This window comes from Martes martes, assembly GCF_963455335.1.
Source record: "Martes martes genome assembly, chromosome: 18".
Lineage (NCBI taxonomy): Eukaryota > Metazoa > Chordata > Mammalia > Carnivora > Mustelidae > Martes > Martes martes.
In genome coordinates this window covers 7883456-7906177 of record NC_137906.1, presented here as the reverse complement: position 1 = coordinate 7906177, position 22722 = coordinate 7883456, and the positions used below count along the sequence as shown (strand labels likewise).

At 52.2% G+C, this 22722-nt stretch overlaps 2 protein-coding genes across 3 annotated transcripts; one reads left to right on the top strand and one right to left on the bottom strand.

The window, feature by feature from the left end:
* The first annotated feature begins 394 nt into the window (after positions 1-394).
* ZNHIT1 (zinc finger HIT-type containing 1) lies at positions 395-12857 on the top strand. Of its 2 annotated transcripts, none has more exons than XM_080830378.1 (5): positions 395-504; positions 11247-11417; positions 12142-12221; positions 12355-12524; positions 12610-12857. In XM_080830378.1, exons 1-5 carry the CDS (start codon positions 483-485, stop codon positions 12629-12631), a joined length of 465 nt encoding a protein of 154 aa, XP_080686504.1. In that variant the 5' UTR covers positions 395-482; the 3' UTR covers positions 12632-12857. The 2 variants fall into 2 exon arrangements, with proteins under 2 accessions (XP_080686504.1, XP_080686503.1); XM_080830377.1 differs by having other exon boundaries at positions 446-504; positions 12352-12524.
* A 4873-nt stretch (positions 12858-17730) lies between these two features.
* CLDN15 (claudin 15) lies at positions 17731-22722 on the bottom strand. The gene is made up of 5 exons (XM_080829866.1): positions 22267-22722; positions 19441-19605; positions 18455-18536; positions 18252-18368; positions 17731-18169 (listed from the first exon to the last, which is right to left on the bottom strand). The coding sequence occupies exons 1-5, from the start codon at positions 22481-22483 to the stop codon at positions 18052-18054; spliced, it is 699 nt and encodes a 232-aa protein (XP_080685992.1). The 5' UTR covers positions 22484-22722; the 3' UTR covers positions 17731-18051.

Sequence of the window (22722 nt, the reverse complement as noted above, 5' to 3'; positions counted from 1 at the left end):
GAAGGCCGAGCAGTCTGCGGCCCCAGGGGCAAGGGGGGTTGAGCTTTCGGCAGAGGGTCCCGGGGGGCCTCTCGGATTGCCCACTCAAGCCTGCCCACTTTCTTTGGTAGTCCAGCCCATCGTCTCTACCGCCCCCGGGAGAAGCCCCAGGGGTTGCCTTTGCGATGATGGCATCTTCAGAAGAGCCGAAGGAAAATGACATTTCTCAAAAGACCACTGGCATCGCCTCTTTAAAGTGATACATTTCGGGGGGTCCCACAAAATACACAACCACTCAGACCGGAAGTAGTTTTGCCCCTATAAAATATGGCGGAAAGCTTTCTCGTCTCCTAGGCAACACCACGTCCTGCGTTGGCGTATTGGGATATTCTGCGCACGCGCAGAAGGACGCGCCGCCGGAAGTGATGGCACCACCTTCCGCGGCCGGGGGCGGTTTATAGCGCGCCGGCGCAGTATGCGCTTCCGGCAGCTGTGTTGTGGAAATGGTGGAGAAGAAAACTTCGGGTATGTGAGCCCCCTACCTCCTCCTGTCCCAGACCCGACCTTGGCTTAGGTTGTTCTGACCCAGTTATTAGTCTCAAATCCCTTCCCCGGCCGTCGGGTCCTGGCGTCGGGGTAGCCCGTCAGACCATCCATTCGTGTTTTATTGATGCCCGCTCCATGCCTGCGCTGGGGATGGAGAGAGGAAAAAGGTCCCTGTCATCCAGAAGCTGGCTCTCTGGAAGGGGGACAGACACGCGAGCCTACCGTTGCGTTTCAGAGTGAGACGTGCGACGGCAGAGGGATGTATAGCTCGGGGGCGCGAGCAGCAGTGGCACCTAACATCGCTTCTGGGACGGAGGGGACTGGGAAGGCTTGGAGGGAGAAAAAACGCTTGGTTTGAATCTGGAAAGTCGAGTCACGGTTTCGCTCAGTGCAGGGGCGCTGAGGCTCATTCCCGGCAGCGTGAACCGCACGTGCAGAGGCAGGAAATCGAGAAAAAGCAAGTTCGGGGCTTGCGGAGGAATAGTGAGAGTTTGGAGGGTTGGGGAAAGGTGCATTTGAAAGGCATTCTGTACAGCGCCGGGGAGCTTCAGTTCTATCCAGAGGGCCGTGGAGAATCGTCAGTGGCTCTTTTAAGGCAGGGGCGTGACCCAGCTTTATCTTTTAGAAAGGCAGTTCTGATTTCAGTGCCGCACTGTACGGGGGAACTTTCTAGAATGGTGGGAATAGTCGTAATCAGCACTGTTTAGCTTGGCAGCCTTTAGCCACATGTGACTTTTGAGCACGTGAAATGCGCCTGGTGCCACCGAGAAAATGAATTTTAAATTTTATTTAATCTTACTTAATCTACGTTGAAGTCGGGGTGCTGGGTGGCTCAGTTGGTTGGGCGACTGCCTTTGGCTCAGGTCATGATCCCAGGGCCCTGGGATCTAGCCCCACATGGGGCTCCCTGCTCAGCATGGAGCCTGTTTCTCCATCTGCCACCCCGCCCCCTTCCGTGGCCTCCTGCTCCCTCTCTGTCAAATAAATAAATAAAATCTTTTTTAAAAATCTGCATTGAATTTGAATAACCACGTGTGAGTAGTGGCTACCTGATTATACAGTTAGGGAGTGATGGAGTTTAGTCCCCATAAAAAGAGATGTGGGTGGGACACTCTGCCAGATGACTTTAATCAATCCAATCATGTCAGTCCTTTCCTTTTTTCGTTTTTGTCTTTAAAGATTTTATTTATTTATTTGACAGAAAGAATACAAGTAGGCAGAGCGGCAGGCAGAGGGAGAGGGAGAAGGAGAAGCAGGCTCCCCTCGGAGCAGGGAGCCCGATGCGGGGCTCCATCCCAGGACCCTGGGATCATGACCTGAGCGGAAGGCAGCCACTTAAGCAACTGAGCCACCCAGGCACCCTCATGTCAGTCCTTTCTTAAAACTCTTTGCTTGATCTCCATTATTCTCACTGTAGATCCCTAGATCCAAATTCCTTTAGATATGTAAAGGTAAGACTTTCAATGGCCTGCCTGACTTTATATCCACACAATCTCCCGGACACCCCAACAAACTTGATGTAGCAGCCCTACTGAGCTTCCTACGATTTACTGAAGGCACTTTGGTCTTCCATTCAAGCTTTCTCTCATGCTGATAGGAAAGCTTGACACACGCATCCCCCCTTCCCGAACCAAGCTAACTTCTGTCCCTCAGTCGGATTTCAACCTAGACTTTCCTTCCTCTGGAAAATATTCTGACTGCCTCAAGGCCAAGTTAGGTGTTTCTGGCCTCTGCTCCGTAGCTCTTTGTACTTCTCGTGCGATCATATACTATGCTCTACTCTTCTTGCTTATTTCATTGTTTGTATTTCCCCACCTGACTGTAAGCTCATGTATTCCTAGGGCCTAGCACACCCCCGGGGACTTGGAGGGGAGGCAGTGTGCAGGGATCCAGAGCTGGGCTGTTCTGGGTCTGAATTCTGACTCGCCACATACTAGCTATGTGAGCTTTGGATACACTTCTTAACCTTTGAACTTCAGTAAGCTGGGAATGGTAATGATAACTGTCTCATAAAGTTGATAAAGGGTTAAAGCTCTTGCACAGAGAGCCTAGTGTAGTGCCTGGCTCACAGTGCATGCCCAGTAAGCATTAGCCACTGGGCCAACGCTATTATTATGGTTACAGGCACTCAGTAAACACTTGTTGAATGAATAAAGAGATATTTTGTGTGGAATTATCAGGCCTTCATAGAGGCCTGATAAAATAACTCCTGGGTTTCTTGTTTAGGATGTCTGTGTAGATGGTTCCATTTATGTAAAGAGTATACAGGAGGAGAAGCAGACTTTGGGAAGATTTTGAATTTTGAGCTACAGCGACAGTGGGGCCATCTCTGGCTACTCTCTCAAACCTCTCATGTGGCCTACTCTCTCCCCACTAAGGAGAGGGCTGGCCCCATCTCTTTCTCAATGTTTTCACTCTTCCTGGGATTTCAAACCCAAACGTGGGGCTCTCTCACCCAAAAGCGAATGACTCCAAAAGTGGTTCTCTCGATTGTGAACCTTCTCCTGAGCCCCACAGCTGTTGGCTGTTCAGTCAGCTGGAGGAAATCACCTGCTGACCTCACCATTTTATTTTCTTTGTTTGTTTGTTTGTTTGTTTTTCTTTATTTATTTGACAGACAGAGATCACAAGTAGGCAGAGAGTCAGGCAGAGAGAGGAAGGGAAGCAGGCTCCCTGCTGAGCAGAGAGCCCGATGCGGGACTCGATCCCAGGACCCTGAGATCATGACCTGAGCTGAAGGCAGAGGCTTAACCCACTGAGCCACCCAGGCGCCCTGTTTGTTTGTTTATTCTTAACATATAAGGCATTATTTGCCCCAGGGGTACAGGTCTGTGAATCATCAGACTTAAACACATTTCACAGCACTCACCAGAGCGCGTACCCTCCCCAATGTCCATCACCCAGCCACCCTATCCGTACCCCCCTAACCCCCAGCAACCCTCAGTTTGTTTCCTGAGATTTGGAGTCTCTTATGGTTAGTCTCTCCCAATCCCATCTTGTTTCATTTTTTCCCTCCCTATCCTTCACGAACCCCGACTCTGCGCCTCTCAGATTCCTCATATCAGAGAGATCATATGATAATTGTCTTTCTCTGATTGACTTATTTCACTTAGCATAATACCCTCTAGTTCCATCCACGTCATTGCAAATGGCCAGATTTCGTTTCTTTTGATCTGCTGCATAGTATTCCTGTGTGTGTGTGTGTGTGTGTGTGTACACACACACATACCACATCTTCTTTACCCATTCATCTGTTGATGGACATCTAGGTTCTTTCCATAGTTTGGCTATTGTGGACATTGCTGCTATAAACATTCGGGGGCACATACCCGTTTGGATGACTGCATTTGTATCTAAGGTAAATACCCAGTAGTGCGATTGCTCGGTCATAGGGTAGCTCTATTTTCAACTTTTTGAGGAACCTCCATGCTGTTTTCCAGAGTGGCTGCACCAGCTTGCATTCCTACCAACAGTGTAGGAGGGTTCCCCTTTCTCTGCATCCTCATCAGCATCTGTCGTTTCCTGACTGGTTCATTTTAGTCATTCTGACTGGTGTGAGGTGGTATCTCACTGTGGTTTTGATTTGTATTTCCCTGATGCCGAGTAATGTGGAGCACTTTTTCATGCGTCTGTTGGCCATTTGGATGTTTTTTTGCAGAAATGTCTGTTCATGTCTTCTGCCCATTTCTTGATTGGATTATTTATTCGTTGGGTGTAGATTTTGATAAGTTCCTTATCAAGGAACTTATCAACCTCTACACTACACTTTATCAAACTCTTTTGGACACTAGCCCTTTATCTGATATGTCATTTGCAAATATCTTCGCACATTCTGTCACTTGTCTTTTGGTTTTGTTGACTGTTTCCTTTGCTGTGCAGAAGCTTTTGATCTTGATGAAATCCCAATAATTCACTTTTGCCCTTGCTTCCCTTGTCTTTGGTGATGTTTCTAGGAAGAAGTTGCTGCGGCTGAGGTCGAAGAGGTTGCTGCCTGTGTTCTCCTTGAGGATTTTGATGGATTCCTGTCTCACATTGAGGTCTTTCATCCATTTGAGTCTATTTTTGTGTGTGGTCTAAGGAAATGGTCCAGTTTCATTCTTCTGCACGTGGCTGTCTGATTTTCCCAACACCGTTTGTTGAAGAGACTGTCTTCTTTCCATTGGACATTCCTTTCCTGCTTTGTCAAAGATTAGTTGGCCATAGAGTTGAGGGTCCGTTTCTGGGCCCTCTTTTCTGTTCCACTGACCTATGTGTCTGTTTTTGTGCCAGTACCATACTGTCTTGATGATTACAGCTTTGTAATAGAGGTCGAAGTCTGGAATTGTGATGCCGCCAACTTTGCTTTTCTTTTTTCAACATTCCTCTGGCTATTCGGGGTCTTTTCTGGTTCCATATAAATTTTAAGATTATTTGTTCCATTTCCTTGGAAAAAATTGATGGTATTTTGATAGGGATTGCATTAAGTGTGTAGATTGCTTTAGGTAGCATAGACATTTTCACAATATTTGTTCTTCCAACCCATGAGCATGGGACGTTTTTCCATTTCTTTGTGTTTTCCTCAGTTTCTTTCATGAGTACTTTATAGTTTTCTGAGTACAGATTCTTTGCCTCTTTGGTTAGGTTTATTCCTAAGGATCTTATGGTTTTGGGTGCGATTGTAAATGGGACTGACTCCTTAATTTCTCTTTCTTCTGTCTTGCTGTTGGTGTATAGAAACGCAACTGATTTCTGGGCATTGATTTTATATCCTGCCACTTTAATGAATTCCTGTATGAGTTTGGGCAGTTTTGGAATGGAGTCTTTTGGGTTTTCCACATAAAGAATCATATCATCTGCAAAGTTTGACTTCTTTGCTGATTCCAATGCCTTTTATTTCTTTTTGTTGTCTGATTGCTGAGGCTAGGACTTCAAGTACTATGTTGAATAGCAGTGGTGATAGACCTTAGCAGAAAAGTTCTCAGTTTTTCCCCATTGAGAATGATACTCGCTGTCGGTTTTCATAGATGGCTTTGATGATATTGAGGTACGTACCTTCTATCCCTACACTGAAGAGTTTTGATCAAGAAAGGATGCTGTACTTTGTCAAATGCTTTTGCAGCATCTATTGAGAGTATCATATGGTTCTAGTTCTTTGTTTTATTAATGTTTTGTATCGCATTGATTGATTTGTGGATGTTGAACCAACCTTGCAGCCCAGGAATAAATCCCTCTTGGTCGTGGTGAATAATCCTTTTAATGTACTGTTGGATCCTATTGGCAAATATTTTGGTGAGAATTTTTGCATCCGTGTTCATGAAGGATATTGGCCTGTAATTTTCCCTTTTGATGGGGTCTTTGGTTTTGGGATCAAGGTAATGCTGGCCTCATAAAATGAGTTTGGGAGTTTTCCTTCTGTTTCTGTTTTTTGAAACAGTTTCAGGAGAATAGGTATTAATTCTTTAAATGTTTGGTAGAATTCCTTGGGAAGCCATCTAGATCTGGGCTCTTACTTGTTGGAGGTTTTTGATGACTGCTTCAATCTTCTTACTGGTTATGGGTCTCTTCAGGTTTTCTATTTCTTCCTGGTTCAGTTTTGGTAGTTTAACTCACTGAGCCACCCAGGCGCCCCACAGTTTTGGTTGTTTGTCTCTAGGAATGCATCCATTTCTTCTAGATTCAGATTTGCTGGTGTATAGTTGCTCATAATATGTTCTTATAATTGTATTTCTTTAGTGTTGTTGTGATCTCTTCTCTTTCATTCATGATTTTATTAATTTGGATCCTTTCTCTTTTCTTTTTGATAAGTCTGGCCAGGGTTTTATCTGTTCTTCTGGTTTCTATTTCATTGATTTCTACTTGTTTTTTTTTTTTTAAGATTTTTATTTATTTATTTGACAGAGATCGCAAGTAGGCAGAGAGGCAGGCAGAGAGAGAGAGAGGAGGAAGCAGGCTTCCTGCAGAGCAGAGAGCCCGATGTGGGGCTCGATCCCAGGACTCTGAGATCATGACCTGAGCCGAAGGCAGAGGCCTCAACCCATTGAGCCACCCAGGCACCCCTCATTGATTTCTGCTCTTTATTATTTCTCTTCTCCTGCTGGATTTAGGCTTTCTTTGCTGTTCTTTCTCCAGCTCCTTTAGGTATAGGGTTAGGTTGTATACTTGAGACCTTTCTTGTTTCTTGAGAAAGACTTGTGTTGCTATATATTTTCCTCTCAGGACCTCCTTTCCGTGTCCCAAAGATTTTTGAACAGTTGTGTTTTCATTTTCATTTGTTTCCATGAATTTTTAAAATTTTCTTTAATTTCCTGGTTGACCCATTCATTCTTTAGTAGGATGCTCTTTAGTCTCCATGTATTTGAGTTCTTTCCAAGGGTCGTCTTGTGATTGAGTTCTAGTTTCAGAGCATATGAAAATACGCAGGGAATGATCCCAATCTTTGGTATCTATTGAGACCTGATTTGTGGCCCAGAATGTTCCATGTGCACTGAAAAAGAATGTGTATTCTTTTGTTTTGGAGTAGAATGTTCTAAATATATCTGTGACGTTCATCTGATCCAGTGTGTCATTTAAAGCCTTTATTTCCTTGTTGATCTTTTGCTTAGATGATCTGTCCATGTCAGTGAGAGGAGTGTTCAAGTCCCCTACTATTATTGTATTATTGTCAATGTGTTTCTTTGATTTTGTTATTAATTGGCTGCTCCCATGTTAGGGCCATAGATATTTAAAATTATTCAAGGGTCTGTCCAACAAGAAGATCTAATTATGGTATAGTGTCCTTCCTCATCTGTTATTATAGTCTTTGGCTTAAAATCTAATTTATCTGATATAAAGATTGCCACCCCAGCTTTCTTTTGATGTCCCTTAGTGTATTAAATTGTTTTCCACACCCTCACTTTAAATCTGGAGGTGTCTTTGGGTTTAAGATGAGTTTCTTCCAGACAGCATATCGATGGGTCTTGTTTTTTTAATCCATTCTGATACCCTATGTCTTTTGACTGGGGCATTTAACCTATTTACATTCAGGCTAAGTTTTGAAAGATATGAATTTACTGCCATTGTATTGCCTGTAAGGTGTCTGTTACTGTATATTGTCTCTGTTCCTTTCTGGTCTGTTATTTTTAGGCTCTGTCTCTGCTTAGAGGACCCTTTTCAGTATTTCCTGTAGGGATGGTTTGATGTTTGCAAATTCTTTTAGTTTTTGTTTGTCCTGGAAGCTTTTTCTCTCTCCTCCTGTTTTCAGTGACAGCCTAGCTGGATATAGTATTCTTGGCTGCATATTTTTCTCGTTTAGTGCTCTGAATGTATCATGCCAGTCCTTTCTGGCCTACCAGGTCTCTGTGGATAGGTTTGCTGCCAGTCTATTATTTTTATGTTTGTATGTTACAGACCTCTTGTCCCAAGCTGCTTTCAGGATTTTCTCTTTGTCACTTGAGACTTGAAAGTTTTACTATTAGATGACGGGGTGTGGACCTATTTTTATTGATTTTGATGGGGGTTCTCTGTGCCTCCAGGATTTTGATGCTTGTTCCCTTTGCCAAATTAGGGAAATTCTCTGGTATAATTTGCTCCAGTATACCTTCTGTCCCCCTCTCTCCTTCTTCTTCTGGGATCCCAATTATTCTAACATTGTTTCATCTTATGGTATCACTTATGTCTTGAATTCTCCCCTTGTGGTCCAGTAGCTGTCTCTCTTTTCCTTAGCTTCTTTATTCTCCATCATTGGGTCTTCTATATCACTAATTCTCTCTTCTGCCTCATTTATCCTAGCCGTAAGAGCCTCCATTTTTGATTACACCTTATTAATAGCTTTTTTTTATTTCAACTTGGTTAGATTTTAGTTCTTTTATTTCTCCAGAAAGGGCTTTTATTTCTCCAGAAAGGGATTCTCTGGTATCTTCTATGCTTTTTTTGGAGCCCGGCTAGTGCCTGTTTTTTGGTGAGTATTTTGGTCTTCCAGTACATGAGCATGACATTCTGAGTTGTAGTTCTGACATATTACTAATGTCTGTATTGATTAGGTTCCTAGCCATCGGTACTGCCTCTTGTTCTTTTTTTTTGAGGTGAGTTTTTACACCTTGTCATTTTATCCAGATAAGAATAGATGAATGAGAGAACAAAATACTACCAAGGGTAGCAGTGACCCCAGAAAAATATACACTAACCAAATCAGAAGAAACCTGATACTGGGGGGAGAAGAAAGGAGGGAAAAAAAAAAAGAAGAAAAGCATATAAGACTGGTGAATAGAACAGAGCCACACACTTGATTTTGGGTGTATTTTGGTCTATCAAAAGAAACTATCTCCCAAAATTTTGAAGAAAGAAAAACATACATATATACAAAAGTACGGGTAAACATGATGAAGGGATCGAATTTGACTATAAAGATGAAAATTTTTAAAAAATTCTAAAAAAGGAATTGAAAATATAAGAAGTTGGTTGAAAAAAAGAAGAGGAGAAAATAATGTGATTAGGCTGGAGACTAGAACAAAGCCATGCGTTTGATTTAGGGTATATTTTGATCTATTAGAAGAAACTGGGGGCACCTGGGTAGCTCAGTGGGTTAAGCCTCTGCCTCTGCTCAGGTCATGGTCTCAGGGTCCTGGGATCGAGCCCCGCGTTGGGCTCTCTGCTCGGCGGGAAGTCTGCTTCCCCCTCTCTGCCTGCCTCTGCCTACTTGTGATCTCTGTCTGTCAAATAAATAAATAAATCTTAAAAAAAAAAAAAAAGAAACTGTATCACATAATTTTAAAGGATGAAAAACCTATATGTATACTAAAAGTAAGGACAAATACAAAGAAGGAATAGAATATGACTGTAACAATGGAAATTTAAGAAGATTTTTTAAAAAGGTATTGGTAAGATAAAATAGTTAAAAATGTTAAAATAGGAAAAAATTTTGAAAAATTTAGCTTTGGGGGGCACCCGGGTGGCTCAGTGGGTTGGGCCTTTGCCTTCGGCTCAGGTTGTGGTCTTGGGGTCCTGAGATCAGGCCCTGCGTCAGGCTCTCTGCTCAGCGGGGAAGACTGCTCCCCCTCTCTCTCTGCCTGCTGCTCTGCCTACTTGTGATATCTCTCTCTCTCAAATAAATAAATAAAATCTGTCAAATAAGTAAATAAAATCTTTTAAAAAGACGTTAAAAAAATTAGCTTTGAAAGACTAAAGAATCATAGGGGAAAAGCCATGAATTATATGGGCTGTATTCCCATAGCTCTGAAGTTCTTCAATTCTCATCGATTGGTGAGCTTGGGCTTGGATGGATGTTCTTGTTGATCTTCTGGGGGAGGGGCCTGTTGTATTGATTCTCACATGTTTTTGCTGGAGGCAGAATTGCACCGCCCTTGTGGGGGGCCCGGCTAAGTGGCCTGGTTTGGAGAGCGAATCTGCTCGGGTTCACTTTTGGGAGCTTTTGTTCCCTGAACACTTTCCGTAGAGCTCTGGAGGGTGGGAATGAAGATGGCGGCCGCCCCGTCTCTGGCCCGTAGGCTCTGAGAGTTCAGGGCCTCCCTCCTCAGTGTGCCCTCAGAGAAAAGCAGTCAGTCCCTCCCGTCTCCCTGGTGTCTGGCCGTACTCCGAGCTCACCCGGTCTGTGACCGAGCGTTTCTGTCTCTGGCGCACAGCCCTGTTTGGAGTCTGCAAACCCAGCAGATTCCTGCCCTTTTCCGCTCCGCCGCTTGCCGGGAGCCGGCCCCTCCCCCCGCTGTCTGTCTTCTAGATGTTTCTTCAGATTCACTTCTCTGCACGTCCTGCTTTCTGGAAAGTGATCGATTTTCTGTTCCTAGAATTGCTGCTCTTCTCTTTGATCTCCTGTTGGGTTTGCAGGTGTTCGGGATGGTTTGGTAACTGTCTAGTCGAACGCCTCGGACCTGGTGATTTTTAGGTCTCCTACTCCTCCACCGTCTTGCTCGTTCCCCTGGAAGCTTCCTTCTGACTTCACCATTTTAAACTCGCTCTTACCATCATTCCAGCTGTCCACTGGGGTCTGTTAATTCTATACAAAATATCTCTTTCTTCATTAAACGTATATTCATTGAGTGCCTATAACCATAAGGAAAAGCTGAAGTCATGTCAAGCAAGCAGGTGAGGGGATACTTTCCACCCAAGGGAAATCGTTGGTACAGTCACAGGGGGCCGTACAAGGAGGATTGTAGAAATACACGCTGGATTTGGCCCTAGGAGGTCACCGGGGTCTTGAACGTGCGTGGTTGCCCCTGAATGGGAGTCAGTTCATGGGGGGTTGAGGATTGGGTGGGACGTGCAGAAATGGAACATACCGTGGACCGTTGTCTCAAAGATAAGTCACTGTGATTCCGGGTCGACATGTGAGAGTTTGGCAGGTTTTTCTAGTGAAGGGAAAGTTCCTGTGGGGGAAGAGGGGTTAAAGACTCAGGAGGGAGGGAAGGACTCGAGTCGGAGGTGAAAGGTCAGGTTTAACAGTGGGACTCGGTGGGGAGGGGTGCCCATATGCTTCTGTTTGAGGGTGGGCTGAAAGACGAGTGTCTGTACATGTGGCCAGCCCGTGTCCTTTGTGGCAGGAAATGGGGTTGCTGAGCGTGAAGGAGGGGTGCACTAAGGTCCCAGTGAAGGTGGGAAGCCCAGAGCGCGTGGTCGTGTGATTTCTGCCAGCAGTGAGAGGTCTCCAGGAGGCGTTTCACTGGTTGGGTCTGGGGATTGGGAGGAAATGCTGGGGCCACCCCAACTTCTCTCTTCCTGTGTCCCCATGATTCTGGTTCTGCCCCATCCAGTTCGCTCCCAGGACCCTGGACAGCGGCGGGTCCTAGACCGGGCTGCCCGACAGCGCCGCATCAACAGGCAGCTCGAGGCCTTGGAGAATGACAACTTCCAGGACGACCCCCACGCAGGACTCCCCCAGCTTGGCAAGAGGCTGCCTCAGTTCGATGATGATGCAGATACCGGTAAGGCAGGTGGGGGAGGAGGGAGGAGTCAGCCTGGCTCAGGACCGTAGAAGGACCTGGGGCTGTGGGGTGGGCAGATGACAGGGGAGCTCCTCTGGCTCCGCTGGGACTGGGTCCTGCCACAGCTTTTTCTAGCAGCTGGAGAAGACAGAACATACGGGAACTGAGCTCCCAGAGCCCCTCCAGCTCTGACACGAAGCCTTAGGGGAGCGTGAGATGCATGCAGGTGCGGGTTGGAGAACTGAGGGGAGGGACACAACGTGGGAGAGAGAGGGAGACTCGGAACCTGGTGGACCACGTGGGCAGCGGGGGGACTCATGGCTATTGGGAATGACAGAGCAGAGGGAGAAGGGGTCTTTCTTGGCACGTGCCAAGTAACTGCAGTTGACCTTGAGTGTCACGGGTTTGAACTGCGCAGTTCTGCTCCCTCGTGGGTTTTTTACAGTCCGGTCCTGTAAATGTTCTTTCTCTACCTTGTGATTTTTCTACATACTTTGTTTTCTCTACTTTCGTTGCAAGAATATGATATATAACACACAGAACGTGTAAAATTTGTGTTAATCGCCTGTTTCCGTTAATCAGTAAGGCTTCTGGTCTATAGTAGGCTATTTGGGGGGTGGGGGGGTTGAAAGGTCCCCACAGATTTCTCACTACGTGGAGGAGGTCGGCACCCCTGATCCCCTCGTCAGTCAAGGGGTAGACTGTAATTGCCCTTCCTCTGTAGGAAAGAAAAAGAAGAAAACTCGAGGGGATCATTTTAAACTTCGCTTCCGAAAGAACTTCCAGGCCTTGCTGGAGGAGCAGGTGAGGGGGCGCTGGCCCAGCGGCTGGGAGGACCCCACAGGGAATGACGGAGTGCGCCGAGGTCCTGGTCCTGGGTGGGTGTTTGCTACGTGGGTGGGCGAGGAGCTGTGGAGCCTTCCCCTTGTCTCAGCAGAACCTGAGTGTGGCCGAGGGCCCCAACTACCTGACAGCCTGTGCAGGACCCCCGTCCCGGCCCCAGCGCCCCTTCTGTGCGGTCTGCGGCTTCCCCTCCCCCTACACGTGTGTCAGCTGTGGCGCCCGCTACTGCACCGTGCGCTGTCTGGGCACCCACCAGGAGACCAGGTGAGCTCGGCACGCCCCGCCCCGGGTCCACAGCTTGTCCCTCGGACCCCCTCCTCTCCTCACCCTGGCCTTCCTCTGCGTGCAGGTGCCTGAAGTGGACTGTGTGAGCCTCGGCGTCCCCAGAGGAGAAGGCCTTCGTGCGTCACCCCAACCTCAGGGAGGGCTCGGCCAAAGGGAGAGGTGCCCTTCCGGACCTCGCGAGCAGCCGTTCGCTCGCCCAGCAGAGCCGCGTCCTAACTGCCGGGGCAGAGCAGTCTTCCCGGGGACTGTGTGCAGCGAAGTGGGCTGGGCCGTCAGCGTGCTGCTGTGTGTAATAAAAGGTTTCTTGCGACACGAGCCTGCCTGTTCGGTCACAGGGTGTTCTGGGGGTGAGGGTCACAGGTCTCTTGTCCTACTCACAGCTCTGTGGCTTTGCCTTCTATCTGTCCATGACCCCTCCCACTGTCTGCCTATCTGACCGGGGAAGATTTCGTCCCGTTCTCCTGCCACGCCCCGTCTCTGCGTTTCTTGGCTGCTGCTCGGTGTCATTTTTTGGTGATTTCTGGAGTGCATTTGCTTTTGCTTTTTGTTTCCGTAGTTTTTCTGAGGATCATTTGAGTGCCGCCGGGACTGGGTGACAGGGAAGTAGAGTGAGCATTGGGGACAGGCTGCAGAATGATACTGCGGAAGGAGCCAGCCCTGGCTTCATCCTCTGGTCCTTAACCCAGTGGAGAGATCAGCCCTCGCCCTTGGTGCCGCCGGTCTGAGGAGCAGTCGTCTTGAGGAGGCGGTTGTTAACCGGGAGCTGCAGTGTGTGAAGTTATCAGTATCCGAGAAAACGCAGAAATTCCTGAGGAGCATGGGAAGCACGGGGGAATTCATGATATAGGGGCCTCTGTTCTTGGTGGCCCTGGATGCTGTAATTCTTTTTTTTTTTTTTTAAGATTTTATTTATTTATTTGAGAAAGAGAGAGCAAGCGCACAAGCAGGGGCAGAGGGAGAAGCAGACTCCCCACCGAGCAGGGAGCCCGATGCGGGGCTCGATCCCAAGACCCGGGGGATCATGACCTAGCAGAAGTCAGACGCTTAACCCACTGAGCCCCCCAGGGGGCCCCAGATGCTGTAATTCTTAATGCAGTATTAAAGCTTCTTACACCCATGCCTCCTCTAAGTGGATTGCAAGCTGTGAGCTCACAAGCTCCTTGGAGTTGCTGTCTTAAGGCCCTGTACCCCGTTAGAACACAGCAAAGCAGATGCTTAGGATGTAAGTGTGGTATTTGGTGAACAGATGACCTCGATGAGATGTTAATGGGAGCCAGCAAATTCCGTGTTCGGCACCTTCATAGGTTCTTCTCTCTCCTTTTGGGACTTTACAACAGCCGGCCCAGACGCTCCCGGTGTCTTCCTTGCCTTTTCTCTGGAGACATGAGGTTGGGTCCGTGGCGTTGGGGACAGCTCCAAGTCTGATGGTGAGGCCACGGTTTGGGGACAGTTCCAGCTGGTGGTTTTAAAAGATGGCTGTACATCTTCTGACTGTCCTTTCATCAAAAGGTAGAGTCTTTGTTCCCTTCTCCAGGGATCAGGGCAGAATTATGACTGTTTTAGCCAGGGTGGCAGAAGTGAGACCATGTGGCATTCAAGGATGGGTAGTAAAAGGCAGAGAAGCTTCTGCTTTGTCAACTAGGACGCTTGTTGTTTTGGCATGTTTTGACATGTCTCACATGTCACCATGTGAGAAATCCAGCCATCCTGAAGCCACCGTGCTGTGAGGAGCCCAGACTGCACGGGGAGGCCACACGCAGGTGCTCCCGCTGCCGGATGCAGCCGAGTCAAGCCTTCGCACTACCCCAGCCCAGGCTTCCTTCGTGGGAGTGAAGACGCCTCCAGATGGTTCTGGCCACCAGGCATCAAATCACCCTCAGCCGTTTGAGGCTTCCTGGCCATGTGCTCGACATCACGGAGCAGACGCAGCCGTCTCTACAACGGCCCAGACGCCTGGCCTACAGAATCCGTGTGTATGACCCAGTGGGTTATGCCACTGAGGCTCGGGGGGGTTGTTACGTGGCAGTAGTAAGCGGGACACCAGGAGTCGTTTGCTGGCTTCTGACTTCTGGCCCCAATTTACTGCCTCTCCCATGCAGGGAAACTTTCCTGGATCCTAACCTTTCAATCTTCCTCTCCATCAAGGAAGGAAATGGAGGGGGAAAAAAAGAGGAAAGAAGGGAGAAAGGGAGGGAGGGAAGGGGGGAAAGGGAATGAAAGACTCTGTCTTGGCTGAGAAACGCCATCGGCACTTCGGTGTGATCACCTGCGTTGGACTTGCTGTCAGAACACGGTCTCGTTGGCTTAGTTCCTAAATTCGCCGGCATTGTTCCATATTTCGCAATTACGAAAAGAATCACGTAGATTCTGCCTGATTTAGATTTGTCTACTCAGTGACACACTTAGCCTTCCAAGCTGACTGACAGGACAGAGCCAGACCCAAGGGCTCCGCGTGGCTCTGATGCTAGGAGGCTCCAGGAGCCCTCCGTTGACGTTCTGTATCTAGGAAGGGTCTCTGGACCCCCACTTAAACCCACACTCCCCAAGGAAAGGCCTGGAACAATTCTCGCCAGCTTCCTACATGCTGGGGAGATCAGTCTCTACCTTGGGAGACACCCCGGTCTCCGGGAAATCAGCAGGGCGCCCAAAGCTTGTAGAGGGTCGTCCCCGTGTCCAGTGAGGGCACAGCACAGCCTCCTCCTGGGCGCACAAGGGGTGGGAGAGGTTAATGCCAGAGCCCGGGGGCTCACTCCTACAGGCCTCTGTGAGAGCTGAATTTAGTTGACGTGAATTGGTTAGGAAAGGCCAGAATTCCAGGAAGCAGGCCAGCTGTGTCTTACGTCTTGGACAAATCCTGGTCCTATTGTTTCCCAACCGTGTAGCTCAGCCAAGTCACAGGTCCCTCTCTCTTAACAGCCACGGCCCTGATAGTGGGAGGATTAAACAGGATGGCGTGCCCAGCCCAGGGCCTGGCATCTGTAGAGATGATATCAGTGATAGACGTGGACGGGATTACCAAAGACCTCCAGCAGTTTGTTGTCGAGCTGTGCAACAGCCCGTTCCAAAGACCGGCCGTTCCTCGCCGTAGCCCTCACACCTTGCCCACCACGCGGCAACCAGCCGGCTACACTTCTCTCTGCTCCCAGCCGTGAGCTCTTCGAGGGCGGGAAGCCGTGTCTTGGCACCACCCTAGCTTATAGCAAAAAAGGAAAGAAGTATCGTTTAAAAGGGTAAGTCTGTCAGTAGCTCCTAACAGCCACGTGACTCTGCAGGAGGGACGGAAGACATCAAAACTCAACCCAGTGCCCGTGTTCAGGGCACGTACTTAGGTGCTCAAGGGCAGCAGGAGCTGGCTCATGTGAGCCTTCCTGAGAGCGGGGAAGGGCTGAGAAGAGGCAGGCTGGGCTCTGGGAAAGGAGGTAGAAGCTGTGGGGCGGGGCGACGGGGTGGAAGATTGGGTTGGAAATGCCCCGGGGGGTGTCAGGAGATGTGCTTAGCTTTTGTCCTTTACTGGGAGGGGGGTTGGGGGGGGAGCACGCAGGATACCGGCCTCCCCGAGGAACTCTGATGGCCTCTCAGAGTTGTAAGAACCTTCAAGAGGTGCAGGTTCTCATTTTTGAGAGAGAAACCCACTACGGGTTTGCTAATAAACCCCGTGGGCCAGTCCTTGGCACAGCAGACGGGTAGGTCATGACACTAGCACCCACGCTCTCGTGCAGTCCCTTACACACTGACTCTCGACTTGGCCATGTAACTGGCTCGACCAGCGGGATATCCACAAACTTTCTGGAAGCAGAGAATTGGGGGGCAACAGGGTATACAGACTTCTGCAAACTTCTGGACCGGGAACCCCCTTAACAGCTGAAAAGGCACCTGTGCTTCTGGGTAGACCCGAAGGAAACCGCAAGGCCGGTGAGCCATCCGGTTCGCTAGGAGAGCACGGCTGGACGGAGGAGTAGGGACCCCACACGCAAAGGTGGGCTAGGGCCTGGCAGCGTGTGGGGCCTAATGGTCTTGGCCTCCCCCCCTCCCCCGCCCCGAGGCGCTAGGGAGCTGCTAAGGCACGGGGGAAAGGTGGAGAGAATTAGCCAGATGAGAAGCTCCACCGGGGGAATCCTGGGATGACGGTCTGACCCGGCAGAGGGAGCCAAGTAAGTGGATGTGAAAACCACCGAGGAGGGGGAATCCACGGGATCTGGGGGAGGTGGCAGAGGGGAAGTGAAGGGAGACCCCGAGGTGATTGACAGTGTCAAGCTGTGTGACTCAGGGGTCGACTGTCCTGGTCACAGGAGTCCCAGGAACTGGCTGGGGGGAGTGATGAAGTCGGTGAATTTGCCAGCCTGGGGAAGACGCATGGGGGTGCATGTACTTCTGAGGCTGCGGAGAGAGGGCCCGGTTAGGAGGCGCATGTCGGGGCGGGGGGGTGGGGGGGTGGGGAGCTCTACATCCCAGGGGACCAGCAGTGCAGGGGAATAGACAAGATGAAAGAGAAAGTTAAAGGGGCGAGATCAGAACCCAGGGCACCCCAGTGACTGGTGGTCAGGTCCACGCTGCCGAGGACAGGTACCGGGCTAGGGCCCTTGTCCCCCTCCTTCCATTGGATGCCAGGCCTCTCTCCTGTGGCCTTATTTTCTTGTCTCTCACCAGCCCTGTTCCAAGCCAGCCCATAACCCACTGCCGTGTCTGAGTTGGACACCATCAAGTCACACACACACCACCGAGATGCAAACCTCTGGAAAGAGCCCTTGAGAGCCTTTTCTGGAAATCGTTGAAACTTTCCCCAGAAAAATCTGCCTGCAGGAGACCTGGTTGATTTGACAATTTCAAAGGGCTGTTGATCTGTGAGGTCCACTCAGGCACAGCTAAAGGAACTCTGCTCAGGTCAGCTGTCTCCTTGAGAAAGGTCGAGAGTCAAGAGCGACTTAGCTCTGGCTGGCCAGGGGGAATCCCTCCGCCCCTTTCAGTTTCCTAGAGGTGGGTCTTCCCCTATCCACGCCTTGATGACCCTTGTAATTATGAGTGCCACACTCGCGAAATTATTTGCAACCCCTCCTCTCCTTTTCGGATGAGACAGTCCAAAGGTGATAAAGAGGGACAAGTGTCCCTTGGGTCCAAGAACTGAGACGGCTCTGGGGGCCACCCCAGCCACCCGTCGCTTGGCCAGCCACTTCAGGACACCCTCTATCCCTGAACAGTTCACTGTACAAATTTATTCATTTATGTATTTATACACAATACAAACTGTAGGGGACGCCTCCACCCCCTTAACCAACCAGCGCCCAGACCCGGAAGGTCCTGCCCCAGGAGTCCGAGGTGAGTTCTAAGGAGGCAGGTTCCTGGCCGGACGAAGGAGGCGTGGCCGGGGTGGGAGGCGGGGCCGGAGGCTCGGTCAGAGCTGGGCGTGGCTTCTGGCCATGGGGTGGAGTCGGGGCATGGTCTGCAGCCCGAGGTTCAGGGGTCCTTTCTCCGCTGGGGCATTGGGAGGGGAATGGGGTCCACTGGCGTCCTACACGTAGGCGTTCTTCCCGTATTTGCCAAAGGTGCTGTCCCCTTCGTCCGAGGCCGCGGGGCGCAGGCCGTCAGTGAGGACAGGGTACTGCACTGCAGAGGCCTTGTAGGGGAGCCTGGTTCAGAGGGGCCTAGGTCAGCGGAGGAGCATCCCCTCCCCCAACCCTCCTGCCCCGCTGACGCACGCACCGCCCTTACCTGGGGGCCCGGTCCGCGTCGGGAGCGCGGCAGCAGCCGGAGCCGAGGCAGAAGCCCCCCAGGATGGCAAGCAGGGAGGCGCTCCAGCCCAGGTATAGGGCAGGGCCCAGCTCGTACCTGGGGACAGGAGAGGTGCGGGGCAGCGCTAGCTCCGGCCGGCTGAGTCCCACCCACAGCCCCCCGGGGGGGGCTCCCACACTCACTTGGTCCCAGCATACAAGGGGTCAAAGAATTCCTGGGTGATGTTGAAGGCGTACCAGGAGATGGCCACCATCCCACAGAGACCTGGGGAGGGAGAAGAGGGCCACGCTCGAGCCCCAGGCCTGGCGGAGGGGGAGGGGATGGCAAGTTGCACTTCCGCCCTAGCTCCTGACCTTTCCGTCTCCTAGGGTCCCCGAGCACAGCCCTTCTTTCATGTCCAGTCTCCCACACTCTGCCCTTGGCCCCTTCTTTACCCCGCCCCCCCCCATCTTGATCACCTAGTCGCCTCACTTGGAATCTGCCGTCCAAATCCGACCCATCCTGGGAAATCCAGCTGCCCCGGCAGTGGTCCCGCACAGCTGCCCTGAAGCCCCTTCCTCCTTCCTTCCGAAGCCCCCAGAGCCTGTAACATGCCTTTACCACTAGTGCAGTGAAGGCCCGAGGCCAGTGAGACCCAGGACTACAGGACCAGCCTCACCCCTCTCTGGGGGCTCCTCCGGTCGGTCACCAGAGCTTTCTGAGCCCGTTTCCGCAGCTGGAGAAGAGGGCGAGACCCGCCCTGCTTCACAGGTGCCTGCGAGGAGAGGCGCGCAGGCGCTTTGCAGACCGAAGAGCTGGCCCGTCGCACCGTGTTACGACGCGCGCTGAGGCTGCACGTATGCCCTGACTCTGGTCTTCCCGGCCGGGCTGTAAGGTCACTCACCTTGGGGTCCCTCTCATCCCTCACTCATGCCTGGCTCCTAGTGGGGCCTCAAGAAACACTGCTGATGGACTGATTTGTAGCTGAGGGACTGGGTGAGCGGAGTGAGGCTGGGTGGGCGGGGGGAGAGGGTAGAGCTGAGCAGGGAGGGCAGGTGTCAGTGCGATGGGAAAGGTGAGACACCCACAGGGAGTGGTGAGCGGGAGAGGGCAGGGAACCCCGGGTGCGCTGCCACCACAACCCCCCCCCCCACAACGCTGGGCACACCCGTCACCTTCCCCCAATTACCAGCCAGTATGTGCAGGGCCCCTGCAGTGGCCGCCAGCTTGGCCTTCCTGGAGAGCTCCATACTCCCAACGTTTATGCAGCGCAGCCCCACTATGCCTAGGAAGAGGCCCAGGAAGCCCAGGAAGATGGCGGTGATCATGAGCGCCCGGCAGGCCTGGATGTACCCTGGGGAGGTGGGGCGCAGCCATGGGTCCCTCAGCTGGCCCCTTCCCCCTCCACGACCGAGCCAGCCCCTGCTCGGGTCTCAGGCCATAACGGCCCTCAAGTCCTCTCCTCCCCCGTCAGGCCCTATTCGGCCGAAGGGATCCCACAGTCTCCTTCCCAGGAGCTTACCTCGGCCCCCAGGAGTCCCAGCCTCTGCTCCCCACCCCCTGGCTTCCGTGCGCTTCGTGACAGGCTTGCTCCTTGACACTACTGACACTTGGGCCCTCTGTTCTGGGGCGGGGGGCATTCTGTGCCCTTGGGATGTTCAGCAGCATCCCTAGCCTTTAGTCATTAGATGTCACTACCAATCCGTCCCAAGAGGGACGATCAACAGGCCTAGACGCTATCAAATGATCCCTGAGGGACAAAATCACCCCCGTTGAGAACCTCTGGTCTGTCAGGTCCCCACCATGCCCTGTTGTGAGTTACAGAAATTGCACCGAATATTCCCTCTTCCCTGCAGCTGCTTCTCTCGAGGTCCCACGGGTGCCTGGCACAGCCCGAGTCAGCCCGAACAGAGCGTTCTCCTGAAGCGACCGGTAGGGGGCAGCAGTGGCCCATGGGTCACTGGATGAGGGCCGTTTCTCACCTGGAAAGTGGGATACCTGGGCACAGGACCCAGCCCAGCCCATCTAGCTCAGGTATGTTGGGTGCCTCGGTTTCCCCTTCTTCAAAGCTGAAGGAAATGGCCACTTTCCTTCCTGGTCCCCTTCCCCCTACTCTGCCTTTGATAGTTGCCAAGCACTCCAAGGACCTTGCCCCCCTTTCCCGGGTGGGGCAGTGCCATTGGTGCTGGAGGAAAAGCTGGGCCTCTGCCAGGAGCATGTGGAGTGGCCCGGGGTTGGCGGGCAGGGAGGAGGACCAAAGTTCTCACTCCCAGCTACTCCCTCTGGAGTTCCCACCCTCTCCCCTACCCCGTATCCTCTATGCACCCATTCATCCCCACGCCTCTACCTGGGACTGAACTGGCCCAGGCTTCCCAGGTGGCCCTGGTGGACAAGGGGGAGATTACTGATGGGTCCCGAGGGAGCGCGGGCTGGACGTGATTAAATGATAGTCAGGAACCCCCGGGGACCAGAATGGCCTCAGAGGGACTCACGGGCCTGGTTCCAGCCCCCTTACCACCTGTGGGACTCTGGGCAGGTTCACACTCGTCCTTGGGGCTTCCCAGCTTTCGTACAACGAGGCCACTAAAAGGCCGCGGAGCCAGGTGGCCCGCGATGCCGGGCAGAGCTCCCCTGCCCTTCCCCGCCAGCAGGCTCGTGCCCCTCCATCAGCGGATCCAAGTGGGGCCCTTCTTGGGTGGACGAGCTCAAGGCCCCTCCCCAAGCCACAGGTGTGGTTGGGGTGGGTGCGGGGGCAATGGCCGTGGCTGCCGAGCAGGCTCCCTCCAGCATCCCTTCAGGCCCCCCAAGCACTCAGCTTCTGGCCCAGAGGACACTCAGCTTTTATACGGAGCTCGGGGCGGGCGGTGGGCACTTGCCTTGCACACAGAAAGCCCTGGAGAGAGCGATGGAGGCATGAGGCCTCCGCTGCTGTCTCAGAAGATTCGGGGAATAGTGGGGACACAGGGACCCACCCAGATACCCTAACTTCTCAGAGCATCTCTGGCATTGCCGGGGGATTCTGAGGAGCCACGTCCCACATGTTCCACACCCCGCGCTGGCTTTGGGTCCATCCACCACCCCACAGCCGCAGCAGGGGACCCGAAAGAGCGAGACGGCTCCAAGGAGGGCGTAGGAGCGACAGTGAATAGGGTAGCTGGTCCTCCAGTCTTGGTCTCTGGCTTGGGGCCGACTGACGGGAGACTCCCCTGGGGGGCTCTGGGGAGCTACTCATAGGGTGAACAGGAAGCAGGAAGGAGCGGGACAGCCACCAGGGAGAACCTTCTGGGCCAAAAGAGCTGTAGACTCCAAGCCACCAAGAACTTCAAAAAACACACCACCTGGGATAGCTGAGCACGCGCGCAAGCACACACACACGCACACGCACACCCCCCTACCTGCCTCCAGCGGACACTCGGGAGGGGCAGGAGGCTCCCTTTCAGAGGGCCCTTTAGAACTCGCCAAGGCAGGGGAACTAGTGCCCCAGCGGGAGCCTGAAGCTCTTACGTGTCTCAACCCCAAGAACCCAAGATGGGGCATCCTCTTCACCCCGCAGGTCCCAGTCCTCCCACACCAGAGCTCAGAGGCAGAAACTGGTTGTGTGCGTACACACGCGGACATATCCTGCTAACACTCTGTGCGCTTTATCCCGACCCGGGACCGTCTGTGAGCCGGTGCTATGATGACGAGGGTCCTACAGACGGGATCGATGAAGCTCACGTTCTGACCTGCCTGGGGCGCAGAGGCGGTAAACTGAGCCCGGCAGGCGGATCCTGCTGCGCTTGTAACCACTAGGAGTGTCCCATCAGGGCAGGGGGACACGTGGGATGAAGTCTCTCCCACACTTCCAAACAGCACGCTGCCCCCGCCCCCAACCGCTGAGCCGATCCAGACCCCCTTAACGGTCTGGTGCCCGAGGCCTGACCACGGGGAGTCCCCACCCTCCCCGGGGGCCTCTCCCTCCTCTCCTCCAGCCTCCCACCACCCTCTGCCCCCTGGAGCTGTCCCCACCGCATACCGGACAGGGCCAGCAAGGACGGAAACTCCCGGCAATTGTAGACTCCCATGGAGTCGGTGGCACAGCTGAACCAGAGGTTCTCGAAGATGGTGTTGGTGGTGATGACGCTCCCGTGCACGGTGGACACTCGCCAGGAGCTGTGTGACAGGGTCACCCCCAGCATCAGCAGCCCCAGGGCTCCCATGAAGAAGCCGAAGGTCTCCACGACCAGCGACATGGTGGGACGCAGGGCCCCGAGGGGCGCCGGGGGCCCCAGAGGAGGGGAGGGGCTGAGCCCCGCGAGACCTTGAGGGGCTTCGACTAAGGTGGGGTGCTAAGGCAGGCTGGGCGAGAGAAAGGGAGACCGGCTGCAGTCTGGGCTCAGGTCTGTCTCCCAGTTTCTGTCCCCGGCCCTCTCTCCGGGTCTCTGCTTCCTGGAAGGTCTGGGCAGAGGAATGAGCCTCCAGCACCAGGCAG

Bases quoted from the DNA above. Each gene is read 5' to 3' on its own strand.
- ZNHIT1 (XM_080830377.1), top strand. From the start codon at position 483: ATGGTGGAGAAGAAAACTTCGG. The intron at 11,418-12,141 runs GTAAGGCAGGTG...CTTCCTCTGTAG, and splicing joins CGATGATGATGCAGATACCG to GAAAGAAAAAGAAGAAAACT. The intron at 12,525-12,609 runs GTGAGCTCGGCA...CTCTGCGTGCAG, and splicing joins GGCACCCACCAGGAGACCAG to GTGCCTGAAGTGGACTGTGT.
- CLDN15 (XM_080829866.1), bottom strand. From the start codon at position 22,483: ATGTCGCTGGTCGTGGAGACCTTCGGCTTCTTCATGGGAGCCCTGGGG. The intron at 18,537-19,440 runs GTAATTGGGGGA...CTCCCTCCCCAG, and splicing joins GGCCCTGCACATACTGGCTG to GTCTCTGTGGGATGGTGGCC. The intron at 18,170-18,251 runs GTAAGGGCGGTG...CCTCTGAACCAG, and splicing joins GACGCGGACCGGGCCCCCAG to GCTCCCCTACAAGGCCTCTG.